This window comes from Lemur catta, chromosome 19 (genome assembly GCF_020740605.2).
Source record: "Lemur catta isolate mLemCat1 chromosome 19, mLemCat1.pri, whole genome shotgun sequence".
NCBI classification, from domain to species: domain Eukaryota; kingdom Metazoa; phylum Chordata; class Mammalia; order Primates; family Lemuridae; genus Lemur; species Lemur catta.
In genome coordinates, this window is record NC_059146.1 from 30,147,294 (window position 1) to 30,167,807 (window position 20,514).

General features: G+C 53.5%; 2 protein-coding genes across 2 annotated transcripts; both read left to right on the forward strand.

Moving 5' to 3' along the window:
* Positions 1–2,710: 2,710 nt before the first annotated feature.
* On the forward strand, positions 2,711–11,693 carry ECH1 (enoyl-CoA hydratase 1). Its single transcript, XM_045532085.1, is given in 12 exon segments — positions 2,711–2,818; positions 3,226–3,433; positions 3,579–3,667; positions 9,591–9,628; positions 9,630–9,716; positions 9,799–9,847; positions 10,011–10,075; positions 10,605–10,675; positions 10,785–10,856; positions 11,108–11,189; positions 11,192–11,260; positions 11,385–11,693. Coding segments are annotated over 12 exon segments (987 nt in total). The 5' UTR covers positions 2,711–2,766; the 3' UTR covers positions 11,490–11,693.
* A 952-nt stretch (positions 11,694–12,645) lies between these two features.
* On the forward strand, positions 12,646–19,533 carry LGALS4 (galectin 4). The gene is made up of 10 exons (XM_045532086.1): positions 12,646–12,904; positions 13,153–13,241; positions 14,436–14,640; positions 16,482–16,616; positions 18,261–18,290; positions 18,377–18,415; positions 18,562–18,591; positions 18,881–18,969; positions 19,057–19,222; positions 19,299–19,533. Exons 1-10 carry the CDS (start codon positions 12,860–12,862, stop codon positions 19,443–19,445), a joined length of 975 nt encoding a protein of 324 aa, XP_045388042.1. The 5' UTR covers positions 12,646–12,859; the 3' UTR covers positions 19,446–19,533.
* The last annotated feature ends 981 nt before the right edge of the window (positions 19,534–20,514 follow it).

The window sequence follows — 20,514 nt, forward strand, 5'->3', positions numbered from 1 at the left end:
GTAGGTTTAAATAGATTCTTTGATTTGTAATTGGTTGAAGAAATGAAGCTTTGTCTAAAGGCTTTAGAATGTTTTAAGGTAAGGACGTCTGTAAAGCAGAGACAAACGACTAGACATATACCCAGACTCATGATCTGTTCAGTAAACTGATGACCTGGTCCGGTGTGATTTAAACTTTGTCTCGTATAGGCCTGTTAATGAGTTAGAACATCAAGGGAAGGGGAGGTGTGTCTTATCTCACTTCTCAGGGCTAGGCTTTGGGGTATATCTGGGGTCCCCTTGGCCAAGGGGGTGTTAAGTCAGCTGGGGGGTTTATTTTAGTTCATATGTGGATATGTCATAATTTACTTGGTCCCAGTGATAATTTCCAGGTCTGTTTTGCTACTGCAAACACTACTGCAATGCATATCTTTATACAAATAGCTTAGCCAACTTCCTGATGATAATCTGGAGGTAAACTGACCGTGCAATTGCTGGGGTAAAGGTTATGTACAAGGTAAATATGGTTGCAGTGTGATTGATACTCCTCCCCACGTGTAGACGTGCACCTGTGAAGATAGCTGGCAGTGGGGTGCAATCTGGAAGGATCCTGGTTTAGAGACTGACCGACGGTGGAGGAAAGGTGGCCTGCCCAGGAGCAGGTCCTAAGTGGGCTACGTTGGAGTTTAGGCACATGTGCTTGAGAAAGAATCCACTTTGGGAATTTACTGTGGAGAATCCTTTTTTTTTTTTTTGAGACAGAGTCTCGCTTTGTTGCCCGGGCTAGAGTGAGTGCCGTGGCGTCAGCCTAGCTCACAGCAACCTCAAACTCCTGGGCTTAAGCGATCTTTCTGCCTCAGCCTCCCGAGTAGCTGGGACTACAGGCATGCGCCACCATGCCCAGCTAATTTTTTTTTTCTATATATATTTTAGTTGGCCAGATAATTTCTTTCTATTTTTAGTAGAGACGGGGTCTTGCTCTTGCTGGTCTCGAACTCCTGACCTCAAGCGATCCACCCGCCTCGGCCTCCCAGAGTGCTAGGATTACAGGCGTGAGCCACAGCGCCCGGCCGAGAATCCTTTAAACTCCTAACATTAACAACTACTGAAGTCACATGGCATCATTTATCACCTGAACAAACTTTGTTTCACCAGGGAAAGTTTGAAATAACTTTTGGACAAGGAGAAAGTTACAGCTGTCTTGCAGCCATAAACTTCTAAATCAACTAGAGTTTGTTTTTAAGGGGATGAAAAGTGGATCTTACCTGTCTCCTACCCAGTTTCATTCCCTGTTAGCAGTTAGTCTCCTTCCATAGATACACATATGCCATATTCTGTGCATAGATAGCCATGTACAACTAACACCAAAGGATCAAACTAAAGTAAGTTTTTTCCTCGCATTTGGTATCTGCATAGGGGTTTCAGAGTTTTCCATTGAGCAGATAATTAGTCTTCTGTTAGGGATAGTTGCTGGTGCTGTCTTCCAAAAGCCTGCCCATCTAGTCTGAAAACCCCTCCCGCTGGCCCAGAGGCATCTGTTCGCAGCCTTGGTGAATGTCTCCCTGAGGAGCGTACTTAAGCAGTACTTTCTATGCCCTTGGGTAACTGGCTTTTTCCTAGGGGTTTTGTTTTTATAAAGAACATGTATTTAGGAGCCATGTGATCCTGCTTCAGCACTCCTGAAGCCCAGCAACTAATGACTTGCCATTCCTTGACCTGTTTCCTCAGTTTACAATGGGAATACTGCGACCTCGTGGTGGTATGGGAATTCAAGCATACTGTCAACCAACCCTTAAGTGGGTAAACTCAGTGCTGCAACAGATGTTACTTAACATGATGTATTGAAGAGCAGAAATAATTTGCAGCCCCTACAAGTGTGTTGTGCTATTTCAAGTGTGTTATGCTATTTCATTGAACTAAGTGTGTTGAAAAGTAAAATAATTTGCTTATAGCTAACGGCCAAATTCCGCTTCTGTGAACGGTGATTGCTCGCTCAAATGCTTGGTAAACAAGGCCCAGGCCCTGGGGGGGGAGGTGACTGCAAGTAACTTACTGATAAAGGGGCTGAGGCATGATCAGCACATAAAAAGCCTAACAGCCAGGGCAACATTCCTAATCGCACGTAAAGGGCTTGTGCAGGTGTGTGTGTGTGTGTGCGTGTGTGTGTGTGTGCGTGTGTGTGTGTGTGCGTGTGTGTGTGTGCGCGCGTGTGTGCGTGCGCACGCGCGCAATCCATATTGGACAATCTTTTGTAACAAGCTGTAGCAAAGAATATAAAAGGACATATGTCCCATTGAGCGGGGTCCTAGTTCATAAAGAGACCACTGTGTTGGTGCTCTGGGACTTGGACCCTGGCTCGAGCCACCCAATAAACTCCTTTGCCTTTTGCAGCCTTGGACTCTGCCATTCTGTTCCTGGGGCCGAATGGGGAACCGGTTCTAACAGTATATGTGCATGATTACAAGTTATGCTGTCATCATATCCTTGGACATTCCAGCTGTCTTCAGTTTTTCCACCGTTGTGAAATAGCTCTGTGATGAACTTCAGCATGAATTATTTTCTCAGGCCAGGTTCCTACTAGGGCAAAGGGTCCATTTCCAAGACTGGCTGTAACTACGCAGGCGATCCCAGGACTCTATTTCCGGTTGCCCTTAGTAAAGATGGCGGGGAAAAGGGCGTCACTGCCGATCGGGCTGTGCCTTCGATGCCCTCACCCAACATGGCGGCCTTTTGTTCCCGCCCCCTAGGCTTCCCCTTTTTCGGGTTATTCCTTCAGAGGCAGTCACAATGGCAGCGGTGATGGCGGCTTCTCGTGGACTCCGCGACCTTCTTACCTGGCGTGAGTCACCTCTTGGCCTGGGAGGGTCCGTCGCCCTGTCGTGCTGTCATAGTAGCTGTAGGACCGAGAGGCCTATCCAGAGTCACGGGGGCCCGAACCCCCTAAACACAGGGTCCGTGTACTCCCATCTGAAGGGCTCTCTAATTCTATAGGCCTGTGTCTTACTTTCTGAGTCCCTGACGGCTCAGTGTTCGCAGTCTTGGGTCAGTCTCACAATCAAGAGTTTGAAGTTCTCAGACTGAAGCCACCAAATGCACCCCGATCTTAAATCCTGTATCCTCTTAAACCCAGGTCCCAGAGGGGCCTGTGTTCCCCAATCTAATGTCACTGAGGTGTGTTCTCTGCACTTGAAAGTGCTGTATCCCCAATTTGTGGTCATTAAAGTCTCTTCCTTTCTTTCTCCTTAGGACTGACAGCCCCCGTGCACCGGGGCCTCAATCTTAGCTTTCGCCCCATTGGCTCCTCAGCACAAGATGAAGCCTCCAGAGCAGCCCTCAGTGAAGCCCCAGACCACAGCTATGAGTCCCTTCGAGTGACACCTGCCCAGAAACACATTCTGCATGTGCAGCTCAACCGGCCTGACAAGAGGAATGCCATGAACAAGGTCTTCTGGAGGTCTGACCTGCAGATCCTGGAGGCCTGCCTGCAGGAGGAGGCAGGGGCTGAGGGACTGGGCAAGGGTGGAACATGGGGCAGAGATGGACACAAGGGCAGAGAATTCCCACCCCAATATAGCCCTTCACTCTTTGCTTCTCCACAGTGAGATGGTGCAGTGTTTCAACAAGATAGCAAAAGACACCGACTGTCGGGCTGTGGTGATCTCTGGTGCAGGAAAAATGTTCACTGCAGGTACCAGGTGTTCCTCACCCCCATCCCCACCCCTTACCCCTAGTCTTCCCTGCTCCTGGCAGTAGAGCAGTGCTTCTTAGCTAGGGTTTTAAGCAGCTTCTAACTTATACTTTTATCATTTTTAAAAAAGGTCTGATTTAAAACATTCAAGTATAGAAATTAGTCCAAAAGAACATAACAGGATCATAGGCTCTGAAGTCTGGATTTCCATCCTGATCTGTGGCCAAGGCACTTAACCTCTCAGAGTCTATTGCTGTGTCAGCAAAATGTATCATAATAAGGTGCTTTCATGCAATTGTTCAACACACATTAGCTGATTTCCAATTACATGTCTGCTAGAACTTTTTTATTTTTGAGACAGGGTCTTACTCTGTCTCCCGGCTAAAGTGCAGTGGCGTCATCATAACTCACTGCAACCTCAAACTCCTGGGCTCAGGCGATCCTCCTGCTTCAGCGGCCTAAGTAGCTGAGACCACCACACCGAGCTACTTTTTCTGTTTTTAGTAGAGAGAGGGTCTCACTCTTGCTCAGGCTGGTCTCGAACTCCTGAGCTCAAACGATCCGCCCGCCTCGGCCTCTCAGAGTGCTAGGATTACAGGCATGAGCCACCGCACCCGGACTGTTACATCTTTTGATTGTCCCACATGTTGTTCTTCAGGTTGGATCATTTCCACTGATCAGAGTTACTGTCTCATCTGTCATCTCTGTTCTGCTGTTAAACCCATCCAGGGTGTTTAATTTCAGATATTATAGTTTTCAGTCTGCAAATTCCATTTGGTTCTCTTTTTATATTGCTCTGCTGAAGTTTTATATCTTTCTATATGTCACAAGCATATTTTTCTTTATGCCACTGAGCATAGTTATAATGGCTGCTTTAAAATCCTTGGGTCATCCTGAGGTGAGTCTCTGTTTATTATCTTTTCTCTTGAAAGTGGCTCTCACCTTCCTGTTTCTGTGTATTCTGAGGAAGTCTGGATTGTATCCTGGATATTGGGATATAGGAATAAGATATTATGGAAACCCTAGATTCTATTATGTAACTCCAAAGTGTTGAATTTCCTGTTTTAGCAGCTTGGTTGGAATTAGTTTTTGAATCTTGTACTGGGCTGCATGTATGATTCACGTGTAAGCAAGAGATTTGGGCAGAGTTTAAACAGGGCTTGGGGCTCCCCTCTTCGGCTCACCTCTTTCTGGGATTTCTCCCCGCACTGTCTGGCCGGTACGGTCACCCTGGACTCTATCCTGTGGTTCTTCAAGCACAACTTGAGCCTACCCTCAGCCTGACAGCTGAGGGTAACAAGTAGCTCACTTTGTGCCAGTCTCTTCTGCCCAGTGCTGTCTGCCTGGTGCCATCGGGTAGTTGTTGTATCTTGTCCAGCCAGAGTATGTGGTTGTCATCTGTGGGCCGGTTGGCCCCTTAAGACCATATGAGGAGCTAAATGTCACATACACTGATTTCTCCCATCCAAGTACTAACCAGGCCCAACCCTGCTTAGTTTTTGAGATCAGACAAGATGCGGCACATTCAGGGTGGTATGGCCATAGACCACATCTACTGATTTCTGCACAGGGCCCAGCCCAGTGGTGGGGACCCAGTGGTGACTGAGACAACCCAAGGCCTTGTCCTCATGGAGCTCCCAACTCAGTGGAGAAGACACAGTCAGCAATCTATTTATTTTTTTGTTTGTTTGAAAATTGAACATGTCTAGCCATTAGGCTAAGTCCTTTATACGTAAGCCTTATATGTAAATATATATATTGTTTCATATATATATATTTTAAATATTAAGGGGATAGAAATATTTTAGGTCACATGGATTATTTTTATAACGCTTGAGTCCTGGGTACAGGTGTGCCTGCCACCCAAATAGTGTTCATGGTGCCCATTAGGTTGGTTTATTCCCCTCACCTCCTCCCCCGCCCCCCCCATGCTTTCTGCTGCGTCTCACTTCCCTAACAATCTATCTCATTCACTGCCGTGTGAGTTGTATTTAACTCACGCTAGTTTTTGAGCCTGGGGCCTTGTGAAGCATATGTAACTCACACATCTCTTCATCTTGGGAGCCAAGAGAACTATTCTTCAAACTGCATATAACTCAGAAAACGATAAAAAAACAAATTTTTCATTAAATTAGAAAGGATCGTTTGTTTTAGAAGTTTTTATTGTATTTCTGTAATAAAACACTCTGGTCCCAAGGAAATAATTTTTTTTTCTAGTGTGGCAGTCAGTGTGCTATTTCTTTCTTTTTTTTTTTTTTTTGAGACAGAGTCTCACTCTGTTGCCCAGGCTAGAGTGCCATGGTGTCAGCCTAGCTCACAGCAACCTCAAACTCCTGGGCTTCAGCGATCCTACTGCCTCAGTCTCCCGAGTAGCTGGCACTACAGGCATGTGCCACCATGCCCGGCTAATTTTTTTCCTATATATATTTTTAGCTGTCCAGATAATTTCTTTCTATTTTTAGTAGAGACAGCGTCTCGCTCTTGCTCAGGCTGGTATCAAACTCCTGACCTCGAGCAAACCTCCCACCTCGGCCTCCCAGAGTGCTAGGATTACAGGCGTGAGCCACCATGCCCGGCCCAGTGTGCTATTTCTATTCGTTAACATTTTTGCATGTCTGTCCCTTGTTTTCTTTCTACACCTGTCTCTGGTTCTCCTTTTATTTGTTTGTTCATTCACTCAACAAACATAGAGCTAGGCGAGGCCAGTCCAGTGCCAGAGCCCCTCCTGGTCACTGGGGACATGGAAACAGGAGAGGCAGTCCCTGTGCCTGAGCCCTCGCCCTCCCGGAGCCCATGTGTGAGAAGAGAGCAGTGAGGGGTCACCTGCGGCCGTGCCGGGCCTGGGCTCCTGCTGCCTGAGGCTGTCTCATCCTAGTTTCGACAGCAAAACGCCGCAGGCCAGAAAGAAGAAATGCAGGGTCACACGGTGACCCAGTGAGGGAGTAGAACTACTAATTAGAAAAAAAATAACCGGCCACCCTGCCGTAGCCCTCATGCAGGGTCAGGCCCTATCGTAAGCACTTCAAACACATTCATTAATTTTAACCACAACCCTCCGAGACAGGTATAACCAATCCCCATTTTAAAGGTGAGGACATAGTTCTCACGCTGGGTAAGTGGCAGAGCTGGAACTTTTGAACTCTGGCTACAGAGTCCTTGCTCTTAACTGCTAAGGGACTGTCACGTGGGTGGCTGGCATGCTGGTTAAAGGCAAGGGCCCCAGCCTCAGGCAGCCCCCGCCTCCCGCCTCTACTGCACCTTTAACCTCTCAGGGCCACCGACGCCCCCTCTGAAGAAAAAGCCACCGTTAGCAGCTGCCTCATCAGGTCGCTGTGAGGATTAAATGAGTTAATATGTGTAATATGTTTACGGATGCAGCTGTTATTAATGATTATGAGTAACAATATTATGATTATAAATATTTAAAACATTTAGAGGTTTATGGAGGACAAGATGGGGAGCTTCTCTGCCGTGATTAGTTCTTTTTTTTTTTGAGACAGAGTCTCGCTGTGTTGCCCGGGCTAGAGTGAGTGCCGTGGCATCAGCCTAGCTCACAGCAACCTCACACTCCTGGGCTCAAGCGTTCCTCCTGCCTCAGCCTCCCAAGTCGCTGGGACTAGTCATGTGCCACCACATGGGCTAACTTTTCTATTTTTAGTAGAGTTGCGGTCTCACTCTTGCTCAGTCTGGTCTCAAACTCTGAGCTCAAGCGATCCTCCCGCCTCGGCCTCCCAGAATGCTGGGATTACAGTCATGAGCCGCCACACCCAGCCTTTAGTTCTTTTGAGGGGGACACCTTGTTCCGTGCTCCAGGGCCCTTTATTTGAGGCATTGCCAGCGTCTGCAGGTCCGGGCAGGGTAGGGAAACCAGAAAGGCCAGTGAGAGGAGGTGTCACAAGAAGCCGAGCTGGGCTTGCTGTGGGAGTAGGCGTAGCTCCTGTGTCACACGGGCCTCTCAGACCCGGTGCAGAAGCCAGCAGACGCCCGCGATCCAGGCAGGTCTGGCCTCGGCTGAAACGTGCCCCTGCGTGCCAGGCGCCACTCCAGGTGCTTCTGGGGCTCCGCCTCCTTGAATCCTTGCAGCCTCGTCGGCTTTCGGGAGGGTTTTACCATCATTTTATAGAGAAGAGACCCCAGGCCCAGAGGCTGAAGTGACCTGGCCATGGCCACACAGGGAGTCCTACCTTATCACACTTAACTCACACACATCTGTCGTGAGCCAACCCCCCCCCCCCCCCCCCCCCCCCCCCCGCACAGTGAAGCCTCCGGGAGTCAGGGTGTGGCCAAACACGGGAATGATTTTTCATGTTTGTCAAACAGCGTTGTTCATTTGATTAGGGGACAGGCCAAAGAATGAAAATGATTAACCCTAGGAGGAAGAGAGGGAAGGATGATTCTGCACAGAACCCTCCCGTGGCGCCGTGTCACTCAGGGGAAAAGCCAAAAGCCCTCCCTGTGGCTCACGACCCCTCATTCTCTGCCTCCATGACCTCCCTGACCTTGGCTCCCCTCCCACTGCCTGCACCCCGGTTCTGTTCCAGCCATGCTGACCAGGCGGGCGCATTCCTTCCGCAGGGCCTTTGCACAGGCCGTTCCCTGTCATTTGGAACTCCCCTCCCGCATATCCCCTGGCTCCTTCCTTCACCTCCTTCAGGTCCTTACTCAATGTCACCTTCTCAGTGACAGGGTCGTTTGACACCACAGTAGCCCTCACTGCACACACACACACACACACATACACACCCCATTCCACTTCCCTCCTTTAATTTTCTTCCAGCACTTATCACACCTGACAACATATATTTTCTAATTCATGTGTTTGCCTCCCCGTGGGCGCAGGGATTGTTGTCTATGTCATTCACTTATTGAGCAGCTGTGTGCCAGGCCCTGTTCTAGGCACGGGGGGACACAGCAGTGGACAAAAAGGCAAAACCTCCTGTGTCCGTGGAGCTCACATTCTACAAAGGGAGACGCCCTCAGCCAGACAAGGGCGCGGTTATAAGATAGCAAGATGCGCAAGTCAGGAGATCGGCAAGGGGGATGGGCGCTGCTGCGCTGGGGGGCCTCTCCGAGGGTATGGCCTTTGAGCTGTGGCCTGAGGGAAGCACTGGAGTCAGTCTGTGGCCATTGAACGGGGAGGGACAGCTGTAGGCACAGAGGCCCTGGGAAGGGTACATGCGGTGCCCGTGGGAACTGCTGGAGACCGGTGTGCCCAGAGGAGCAGGTTGGGAGTGATGTCCATGCAGGTGAGGTTGTGGCAAGGACTTGGCATTTCATTCTAAGCAAATGCAACACAAGGGAAGAATAGGGGGCCCTGATGTGACGGGTGTTCACAGGTTCTCTGTGTGGGGAACAGAGCGTGGGGGCGGGGTGGGAGCAGGGTGGGGTCATGGACAAGGCTGGTGGGGAAAGGTCAGATTCAGGAGTATCTTGAAATTGAGGCCACAAAAATTGCTCCATCCCAGTCTTCCCACCTCAGGCAACATCACCACCGTCACCTTGATTGCTCATGCCACAAACCTTGCGTCACAGGCCATCTGGCATGACGGGACAAGCATGGCCCCTGGAGCCAGCTGCATGGCTTGGGGTTCGAAATCCAAGTTCCACTACTCACAAGCCAACGTGACCTTGAGCGAATCCTTAACCTCTCCGTGCCTCAGTTTACCCATCAGTAATATGGAAATAGTAATAGGACTCTACCTCGTAGGGTTATTGTGAGGATTACCGAGTAATGCCTCAATGAATGTCAGCGTTTATTTGTTGCACACCCACGTGCAATCCCTTGCTGTTGCCCTGTGTGAGTTGCTTTCTCCGCCTTGGTGGTTTGAGAATTTGAAGTCTCTGCACCTGCGTTCTAACCCCTGGTTGGGGCAGTGGGTGGGGCCTGGGAGGCGAGGTGAGCCCCCGCATTAATCCTCACCAGGTATTGACCTGATGGACATGGCTGCGGACCTCCTGCAGCCCCCAAGGGGACGATGTGGCCCGAGTCAGCTGGAACCTCCGTAACCTCATCACCCGATACCAGGAAACCTTCAGCGTCATCGAGAAGGTGACTCTGGAGGGCTGGAGGGCACCCCCTCTGCCCACCTCTCTGGGGCCAGCCTGATCCCCCCGCTCCTGTTGCCTTTCAGTGCCCAAAGCCAGTGATTGCCGCCGTCCATGGGGGCTGCATTGGCGGAGGTGAGTCTGCAGCCCCCTCCTCCCTCTGCCCCCACCCTGGCCCCCAGCCTCGGCTCTGCTGCTAGTCAGACCAGGTCCCCAGATGCAGCCTCATGTCCCGTGAGGAGGGGTTGGTTCTTGGTTGTTCAGTGGTTGTTCAATGTCCCTGGCCTCTACCTCCCAGGTGTGGACCTCATCACCGCCTGTGACATCCGGTACTGTGCCCAGGATGCTTTCTTCCAGGTGAAGGTGAGTCATCCTCCGGAGCTCCTGCCCGGGGGGGGGTGGGGGGGGGGGGGGGGGGGGGGGGGCTGGAGTGACCCCTGAGGGCTTCCTGGAAGGGGCAGTCAGAGTTGAACCTGATAATGTAAGACTTGGCCGAGGAGGAAGCTGAGGGTAGGTAGTGCCAGCGAGGTCATGAGCGAGTAAAGGTGTGGGGTGGGGAGAGGCCAGGGTGGTGGGGGAGAGGTGGGGCGGCCGATGGAGCATGGACGCGGTGGGGGTGGGAGGGGTGGGGTAGGAAGCGCTTCTCTCTGGATCTGGATGGGGCTGCCCTGGAGCAGTGGGAGGGCAGAGGAGTTGGAGGTGGGCTCTGTCCTAGGCTGAAGGAACTCGCCTGGGTAAAGACATGTTGGTGGGAATGGAATGGGGTGTTTGGAGGGAGTCACTGAGGTGGGCATGGCGGGAGCCCTGCAGGAAGTGCAGGATTTCATGGACGGGAGTTGTGTGGGAGCCATACTGGGCAGAAACCAAGCACTGCCACCCCTGCTTCCCGCAGGAGGTGGACGTGGGTTTGGCTGCCGATGTAGGAACTCTGCAGCGGCTGCCCAAGGTCATCGGGAACCAGAGGTGGGTCAGGGTGCGGCGGGGCGGGGGACCCCAGAGGGAGGGGACCGCAGATCATCTCCCGGGGCCGGGCTGGTGGCAGCCTCCTAATGCGTCCGCCCTGCCCTTGCAGCCTGGTCAACGAGCTGGCCTTCACCGCCCGCAAGATGATGGCTGACGAGGCCCTGGGCAGCGGGCTGGTCAGGTAGGGGCGAGCCCACCGGTGGTTAAGGGCTCAGGGGCACCAGGCCCGGGTGGGGCTGTCGGGGTCCCCTTGTCTCCTCGCTCAAGGGTTCAAGTGGCGTCCTTGGAGTGGTCTTTTATCCGGAAGTCAGCACCCTGCTTCAACTGGGCCGTTTCCCTGGGGTCTTGGCCACGTTTTCATATGCGGGAGGCAGGGGAGACAGCCCCTCACAGCCTGCCCGGCCCCTGATCCCTGATCCCTGTCCCTCGCAGCCGGGTGTTCCCAGACAAGGAGGTCATGCTCGATGCCGCCTTCGCGCTGGCGGCCGAGATTGCCAGCAAGAGCCCCGGTGGCGGTTGCAGAGCACCAAGGTCAACCTGCTCTACTCCCGGGACCATTCGGTGGCCGAGAGCCTCAACTACATGGTAAGGCGGCCCTCCGGCCAATCACAACCCTCCTCTCGTCCCGTGGGCCAATCAGAGCTCAGCGGCCCTGGCCCCTCCTTCTCCGCTTAGCGCGTTGCTGATCGTCGCCCACCCCTGTGCGCAGGCGTCCTGGAACATGAGCATGCTGCAAACCGAGGACATCGTTAAGTCCGTCCAGGCCACCATGGAGAAGAAGGATATGAAAAGCGTCACCTTCTCTAAGCTCTGAGAGCCCTCTCGTCGCAGGCCTGGGCCGAGGGTCTGGCGTGTCCCGCCTCGCCCCTGCGTGTGCTCATCCGCGGAGAGGGGGGTCGGCGAAGGTGGTGGTCTCGGTGCCCCCTCACCGGGTCTCCCAGTTTCTAGCCTTAACACGCGGATTCCCTCACCCCCAGGGCCTTATCTTCACCCCAGAACAATAAAACAATGTAAAGAACCTGGTGCCCTTATTGTGGGGGGAGGGGCTCCCAAGGCCCGCACTTGCAAAGGTTGGGGCCAGAGACTTGACCCGTGGGTGGCACGCAGGTGATGACCGTTCAGACTGGCCTGGGCAGCCCAGGGCCAATGGGACGTCAGGGGAGGATGGAGCTAGCAGAAATGGCTCAGCTCCCTCTGGACTGAAGGCTCCGGTGGCCTCCCTGCCTGCTCCTGGGTTTGGGTGGTGTCACCTGCCTGCTACCTCTCACTGCACAGCACAGTGGGATCTGGTGCTGGCGCCTGGCTGGGGTTCCCCTGCTACCCAATCTTGAGCCAATTGCCTTATTTCTTTAAGCTTTGGGTTTTCTTATCCATATATGATCCCAACCTGGATTTATGTTTGGGATGAGTGCAAAAGACCAAGCATTAATTTAGTGCCTTCTATGTGCCGTCCTGTTCTGAGCATTTATTACCTTAGTGATTCCTTTCAAGGGCGAGGAATACTACGAGGTTGATACTATTATTAGCCCCATTTTATAGATGGGCAAATGGGCAAACTGAGGGTAAGGCACTGATACAAGATCACACAGCCAGGAAGTGGTAGAGGTTGGATTTGAACTCCGAACCTCTGGCTCTCGACCCCAGTGCTGTTGACTGCTCAACGTACAGTAGAATGGACGTGATAAAGACATGTGGTGGGCGGGCACGCAATAACTTTAGGTCGTTTCACAGTTGCTGGGAGAGTCAAGAACTTCCAGTTCCTCCCAGCTCTCGCCTGCTTCCACTGTCCACCTGGTCTGGGCCACTCCTCTGGGGCCCGGCCCTACCCTGCCCTGCCCACCCTGCCTGGTCTCACCCTCCCTTTGCCAACAGAGTCGGGGCAGGGTTTTATGGGCTCTGATAAGGCCCTGGTGGGGCCAAAGTTCACTAGCACTTCCTTTTTGTAGGAGGGCGTATGGAGGGGACCCAGATGATTTTGTTACCAGCGAGGCTGGTATGAGAAGGGAGACTAGGGGGTGCTCTAGGAGAAGTTGAGAGCCTGGGAGCCCCAGAGGAGGGACCCTGTGGAGTTGCCCCGGCCAGCCACTCCCTCACCCTCAAGTATAAGAGCCACCTGCCATCTGCCACCATTTCCCACTCCAGCAGCTCTTCTCACAGGACGAGTGACCAGCCGAGCCTCTCGAGATGGCCTATGTCCCTGCACCGGGCTACCAGCCCACCTACAACCCGGTGAGATGCCAGCCGAGCCCCGCCCTGACCCCACACACCAGTCCTCCCCCACTGGGGTCCCTGGGCTCGATTTGCTGCCCCCTGACACTCAGGCTATTTGCACCCACCCACCCCGGCCTCTTCATCTTCACCCTGAACCTCACCCTTAGTCTCCCCTCACCTGCTTGAGGGATGGGGGGCTTTGTGGTGAGGGGTCAAGGATGCAGCAGGTGAATGGCTCCAGGCCCCTCACAAGGCCCCTTCTACAGACGCTGCCCTACTACAAGCCCATCCCCGGCGGGCTCAGCGTGGGAATGTCCGTGTACATCCAGGGAGTAGCCAGTGAGCACATGAGGAGGTACGACCCTCCCCCACCAGGCCGGCAGCTCCTCCCCTCCCCCGCTCTGCTTGGGGACGGGCCTCTTTGCCACCCCACCCGATGGCCCAGGACCAGCCCTGCTCAGATGAGGAGGGGGGCCTGGGGGCTGGGAGGGCTCACTGTGAGAGGTGGCCCCAGAGTTGGGACACTGGACTGGAGCTGACTGGACTGACAGCCTGAATTCAGAGTTCAAATCCCAGCTCTGCCACTCCCCAGCTGGGTGACAGGGAAGCTACCGTCCCTCTCTGTGCTTCACTTTCCCATCTGCAAAAGGGAACTGTGACATTTCGGCAGGTAAAAAACAGCGAGAACTGGAAAGGAAACACTACGATAAGTCTTGAAGTCTTACTTTTTCAGGGCCTTACTGTGGCGATAACTGAACTGATGTCATAGAATTGTTTCTCTGTTCGTTGTTTATTTATCTGTGGAGCGTCCACTCTGTGCCTGGGCTCTGGGGCAGAGCAGTGAGCAGGGCAAAGACCCTGCCCTCGTGGAGCCGCGTCCTAGCAGGGGAGACAAACAATGAATAAGTCAGAGATATGACGTGTCTGATGGTGATAAGTGCTATGGAGAAAAATAAGGAGGGAAGGGAGATGGGGCATGTATGTGGGGGCAAGTGTGGCATTGTCCCTTTAAATGGGGTGGCCAGAGAAGGCTTCCCTGGGAGGGAAACATTTCAGCAAAGACCTGAAGGAGGTAAGGGAGGGAGCCTTGGGGACAGCTGAGGGAAGGGCATCTGGGCAGGAGAAACAACCAGTGCAAAGGCCTGGGACAGGTGTGTGTGGTGTGCTGGGAGGTGCAGAATGGACTCTGACGTGGGGGTTCACAGGGGGCTCCGCTGCATGAGGGGAACGGGCTGTGGGGGCCAGGAAGGGAGCCAGGTGCGCAGGACAGGGCCCAGCCCGTGGGAGACAGAGCGGCTGTAATTTGCAGGAGGGGAGAGGCTGGCGGGGAGGTGATCTGAGAAGGGAAGGTGGTGAGCGAAGGGGTGGCCGTGGGAATCTGCCTCAGGAACTCAGGGGCACGGCTTCCCCTCCCTGCTGGGGTCAACAGTGCCAGGGTCAACCCTCAGAGCTGGTGCTGAGGTCTGGGGCGGGAAGCCGTGGGACAGGGCGGGTGGGAGAGGGCTTCCTGGAGGGGCCACAGGGGAACGAGCCCTTCATGTCCCCCCAGGTTCTTCGTGAACTTCGCCACGGGGCCTGAGCCAGGGGCGGACATCGCTTTGCACTTCAATCCCCGCTTCGATGGCTGGGACAAGGTGGTCTTCAACACGCAGCAGGGTGGCAAGTGGGGCAACGAGGAGAAGAAGAGGAGCATGCCCTTCCAAAAGGGCGCCGCCTTCGAGCTGGTGTTCATGGTCACGGCCGAGCACTACAAGGTCTGAGCCCATCGGCCTCCCTGCCTCCCTCCGTCTCCTCTCCTTTCTTTCTCTCCTATTTCATCGCTCCCTTCCTCCCTCCTCCCTACCTTACTTTTTTCTTTTCTTTTCCTCCTTTCCTATTAAAAGAAATCCTCTTTTATCTCTTTCCCTCATTCCCACTCCTCTCCCAGAGCCTTCTGGTACATTTCGTGTGTATCATCTTGTTCCCTTGTGTTCTTGCAAAATGTGTACTTTGCAAGTTCTTACCGAGAACTCTGAACACGCACAAAAGAAAGCAACAAGTACAATGAGCCCCATGTCTCCCACACCCTCCAATAGCTGTCACCTCAAGGTTCCTCCCCTTTCGTTGCTCCCTCACGCTTCCCTTCCTGGATTATTTCAGAGCAAATCCCAGACATCACATACTTTCATTTATAACTCTTTCTGGTTTTTTTTGAGACAGAGTCTTGCTCTGTTGCCCGGGCTAGAGTGCCGTGGCATCAGCCTAGCTCACAGCAACCTCAAACTCCTGGGGTCAAGGGATCCTTCTGCCTCAGCCTCCCGAGTAGCTGGGACTACAGGCATGCGCCACCATGCCTGGCTAATTTATATATATATATATATATATTTTTTTTTTAGTTGTCCAGCTAATTTCTTTCTATTTTTTTGGTAGAGACAGGGGTCTCGCTCTTGCTCAGGCTGGTCTCGAACTCCTGACCTCGGGCGATCCTCCCGCCTCGGCCTCCCAGAGTGCTAGGATTACAGGCGTGAGCCACCTCGCCCAGCCAACTCTTTCTGTTTTTGACAACATAATCACAATGCCATTATCACACCTAAAACAAACAGATTCTTCTTTAATGTCATCATGTATCCTGTCCTGTTCCAGTTATCTCATAAATGTCGCAGTGGCTTCCGTGACTGTGCAGGACTCCCTGACGTTCCCCCTCCTGGTTACCCCATCCTCTGCCTCTGGCTCCCCCTACGTCACACTGCAGTGAACATCCTTGTGCACATTCCCATGTGACCCCCAGGCGCGGCTCCTGGAGGGGAACTGCGCGGTTGCTGGACCCGCCTGGACTGCATTTGACCTTGTGTAGGCACCAGATTTCTAGCCTCATCACCAGAGGGTTACGTCATGGTTTGGGGTTGAACAGACTCAGGTTCGAGTCTGGGCTTGGCCACTCCCTCCGTGTGTGACCTTGAGCTGGTCACTCTACCTCCTGCAGCCTCCATTTTCTTGAACGATGGGGACCATCCTTTGTTCTGCCTGACAGAGCTGTTGAGGGGATTGCTGTGCTGACGCCACCACGCACAGCGCTTAGCACGCGGGGAGCTCCCAGCCCCGGGCCCGTTGCTTAGCGCTGCGAACCTGATAACTGCAAGGACACCGAGACACGATAACAAGCAAAGCTCTAGCCTTTCACGTGCTGTTGACAGGCCTGCTGGGTTTCCGTCTTCCCAGCAATCCCGGAGACGAGTGAGTCCCTGTTTTACAGATGAGGAAACAAAAGCTCAGAGAGGTAAAGTGACTTACTTGAGGTCACACAGTGGACACATGGCAGAGCTAGACCTCATACCCAACCCATTAGGTGCCAAAGCCGGGACTCAGACTTGGTTCTCTCCCCATCTCCATCCACAGACTAAACTTTCTATTCTCTCCCATCTGCCAGTCTGGGAGTGGACTTTTGACCCTGGTTTGGCCTCTGAGCTGTGGACTCCGAGGATCCTGACTCTGAGGCTGTCCCAGCTGACTCGCAAGACTTTTGACCCCAAGTCAAAAAGATCCCTGTTTCCTGCTTCCTGCTTCTACCTTCCCAGGGTCACAGGTGTCGAGTCCTGACCTTGTCCCTGCCCTCCAGGTGGTGGTGAATGGAAATCCCTTCTATGAGTTTGGGCACCGGATCCCCCTGCAGACAGTCACCCACCTGCAAGTGGATGGGGACTTGCAGCTTCAGTCAATCAACTTCATCGGGGGCCACCACCCCCCACACCAGGTGTGTGGTGTCCCCTCCCTAATTTCTCCTTTTGTTCTTAATTCAGTCCCACGTCCCTGTAATTCCCAAGTACCTGCTCTGTGCCAATCCCTCTGCTAAGTGACACCAGGGGCTCAGTGGTGACCAGGACAGCCCGCTGGGAAGACAGACCCGTCACTAGACAGTGATGGCTGCGAGTGCTCAGGACCAGGATGGGGGACACATGCAGAGAGGTCAGGCAGGATGGGGCATATACAGGAAATTTGGGGAAGTCTAAAGGAAGGGCTCGACCCAGTCATGGGGTCAGGGAGGGCTTCCTGGAGGAGAACGAGCTGTGTAATCTGAGTCAGGAGGTGAAGACAAGGAGTAAAGAATACACGAAGAGTGAACAAATTCCCGAGAGGTAGCTTAACATCACTAGTCACCCAGGAAGGTCAATTTCAAGCCCCAGTGAGCTGACCCTGCACCCGCAGCAGCAGAGCTGTACTGAGACAGCACACGACACCAGTTGTTGGTGAGCACACGGAACACGCGACCCTCCCACACGTGGCTGTTGGAAATTGGTGCGATCACCTTGGAAAATGGCTGGGCAGCGTCTATGAAAGCTGAACAAGCCATGAGCTCAGTGGCCTGGCAACTCCACTCCCAGGTACACACTGGATGAATGGCCACCAGCACACACCCACCGAATGTCCGCAGCAGCCCTGTCTATAAAAGCCCCAAACAGACTCCAAACTACCAACGTGCTGTTCGACAGGACAGTGAGCAAACACACACGTTCATCACCCAGCAGTGAGAACGGACAATTTACAGTGACACACGACCGCAGGGCTGGGTCTCAGAATCAAACATGGAGTTGAAAAAGCAAGTTTGCAGCCATAAAAGAAGAAAAGCACAATCCCAACCCCTTCCATTCCCCCCAGCGAGGACAGGGACGCACTCTGCTCTTGTTATCATGAGCCCCATTTCACAGATTTGAGAACTGAGGCACAGAGAGCTTCAGTAACTTGCCCAAGGTCACGAAGCTGGTGGGCAGATGGAGTGTGCGCCGTGACCGCTCACTGCCACCCGGGCATGCCTTCCTCCAGGAGGCGGGGAGCCCGTGGGAGTTCATTTACTGTCACGCTGATCAATACATTTTAGAAAGCAAAACAGCAATAAGGCTATTTTTAAAGGGCCTTCAGGGTAGCTGGCTGAAAACAGAAGTCAAGGCAGAAAGGAATTAATTAGAAAGAGGAGAAAACACAGAGGGAGTAGAAGTCAATGAGGGAGGGCAAAGGTGTTCCAGGCAGAGGGAACCACTGTGCAGAGGTGTGGCAGAGAGACAGAGACACACGCAGAGACTGAGAGAGCCTGCGCGAGCGAGATCAGGAGAGACAGGTGCTCAGTGGGGGCTCACGGAGCGAGGGGCAAACGGCTCGGGGCTGAGGCACACAGGGGTGCAGTGGGGCCCTGGCACAGCAGGAAGACAGCACAGGGTGGGTACAGAGGACAGAATTGACCAGGCTTGTCCCAGTGGGCGCTGGCAATCCCTAAACATGGCGAGTCCCTCTGAGTGCCACCCTCTGATGTCAGAGTTTCCCTGCATGGTGGTGGCACTCTTGACACCTGCCAGTCCCGAATTTGGGGTCCCACTCATCACCTCTTCTCTCTCTGCACCCACAGAGAGCCATGCATCATCACCCGCCTTTCCCTGTAAGTACCTGCTGGTGGGTGACGATTCTCCCGAGGTGTGGTCCCTCGGCCCCCCTCACCCTTCCCGCCTTCTGTCCCTCCCGCAGGGGCCCGGACACGGCCCTCCACCGCTGAACACCCTGCCTGTGAGTGGGAGGGCTGGGGGGCCAACCGGGGGTGGGAGTGGCGAGAACTGGGGCGTGAAGAGGTGGGAGGGCTCAGAGCCCCAGTCGGACTAACCCGGCCCCTGTCAACTACTGTAGAATAATGTCGCTTTCTCCTCACTTCACAGTCCATGGAGGGACCCCCAACCTTCAACCCGGTACAGTGTCATGCGGGGATCAGGGCCCTGTGGTGGGCAACTTGAGGGGAGCCAGGGACCCGTGGGGAGGGGGCCTGAGGCCGGGGCACCCGAGAGTGTTGGCAACAGAGTGGGCCGAGGGCATCTGGGGTGTAGGTGGGGAGAGGGAGGAGTCGGTGGCCAGGGCTGGGGAGGGGACGGGGCTGGGGACGTTTCCCAGGAGGAGCGGGGACTCTCTTTGAACCTTTGTTCTTGCATCTGGCTTCTGCTAACCTGAGAGAGGGTGGGGCCTGCTGTTCTCTTCCTACAGCCCGTGCCGTTTTTGGGGAGGCTGCAAGGGGGGCTCACATCCCGAAGAACCATCATCATCAAGGGCTACGTGCCCCCCACGGGCAAGAGGTACAGACGCCGGGCTCAGGTGCCAGTCCCCTGGCCACCTCCTCCCTGGGACGCCCACCTGACTCCCACCTCCCTCTGTGCCCCCAGCTTCGCCATCAACTTCAAGGCGGGACCCTCAGGGGACATAGCTCTGCACATCAATCCCCGCATCTCCGAGGGCAGCGTGGTTCGGAACAGCTTTCTGAAGGGCTCGTGGGGCTCCGAGGAGAGGAAGGTCTCCCACAACCCATTTGGCCCCGGACAGTTCTTTGACGTGAGTACGGGCTCTTTCCCCGCCTCCCCGCAGAGCCCGGGCCTGGCCCCGGCCTGACGCCGCCCCTTCCCCACAGCTGTCCATTCGCTGTGGCCTGGATCGCTTCAAGGTCTACGCCAACGGCCAGCACCTCTTTGACTTCTCCCATCGACTCTCGGCCTTCCAGAGCGTGGACATGGTGGAAATCAAGGGTGATGTCACTTTGTCCTATGTCCAGATCTGATCTGTTCCCAGGGCCATAACTCTTGGGAAACAGAGGATTCCCTAGGAGTCCTTGCTAAGCCCCTAATAAAATGTCTAAGGTTGTCTCACGAGTGTGCGTGTCTCCACTCACCCTCTCCCTGCTTCTTCCCTGGTTCAATCACGGGCTGTCCCTTCATCCATCCAGTCATCTGTCCCTCCAGCCGCTCAGAAGCATGAATCTAGTTATACCCCACCCACTGACTGAGGCTCATTCACTCCTCACAACAACCCCATCAGTAGGAACTATTACTATTGTCCCTTTGTAACAGATGAAGAAATAGGCAAAGAAAAATAAAGCAAATTACACAAAGTCACACAGCCCATAAATGTCACACCAAGATGGAAATTCAGTCAGTCTAGCTCCCAAGGCTGCATACACAACCAGTATATGGCTGGGCTTCCCATTCACTCATGCCTCCCTCTTTCCCCTCATCCATGTCAACATCCATCAATCCCTCCATATATCCAACAACCAAGTCCATACAGCCAGCCATCAGTCAAACATCCAAGCATCTAGACACTCATCAACTGCTCTGTTTGTTCAACCATCTTTTCATCCAACCCTTTATCTATCTACCCGTCCATTCATCTCTGTACCCAAACATCTCATCACCAATCCCTTCAAACATCCAATCATTCATCCACTCACCAGTCCGTGTCACTCCATCTATCCAGCCATTTGTCCATCCCTTCATTCATTCAACCCTTTATCCATCCACCCATCCTTCCAACCACCCATCATTCTCTCCATCCATTGAAACATCTAACCACTTGTTTAGCTAGTGGATCTGTCTGTTCATTCAGCCATCCTTACATACAACTTTCATCCATCCATTCATTTCTTCTTCCCTCCCTTTGTCCAAGCAATTCTCTGCCTTCCATCACATCCCTCCTTCCATTTGTCCTCCAGTTACTTCTTGGCCTTTGGCTAAGATCAAGTGCATCTGCCCTCCAGATGCCCACTTGTCCCTCAATGCAGCCATCCATCCATTTCTGCCTTCTCTCTTTCGAGTTATCCATTCACCTCCTCATTGTCTATTCCTTCTTCC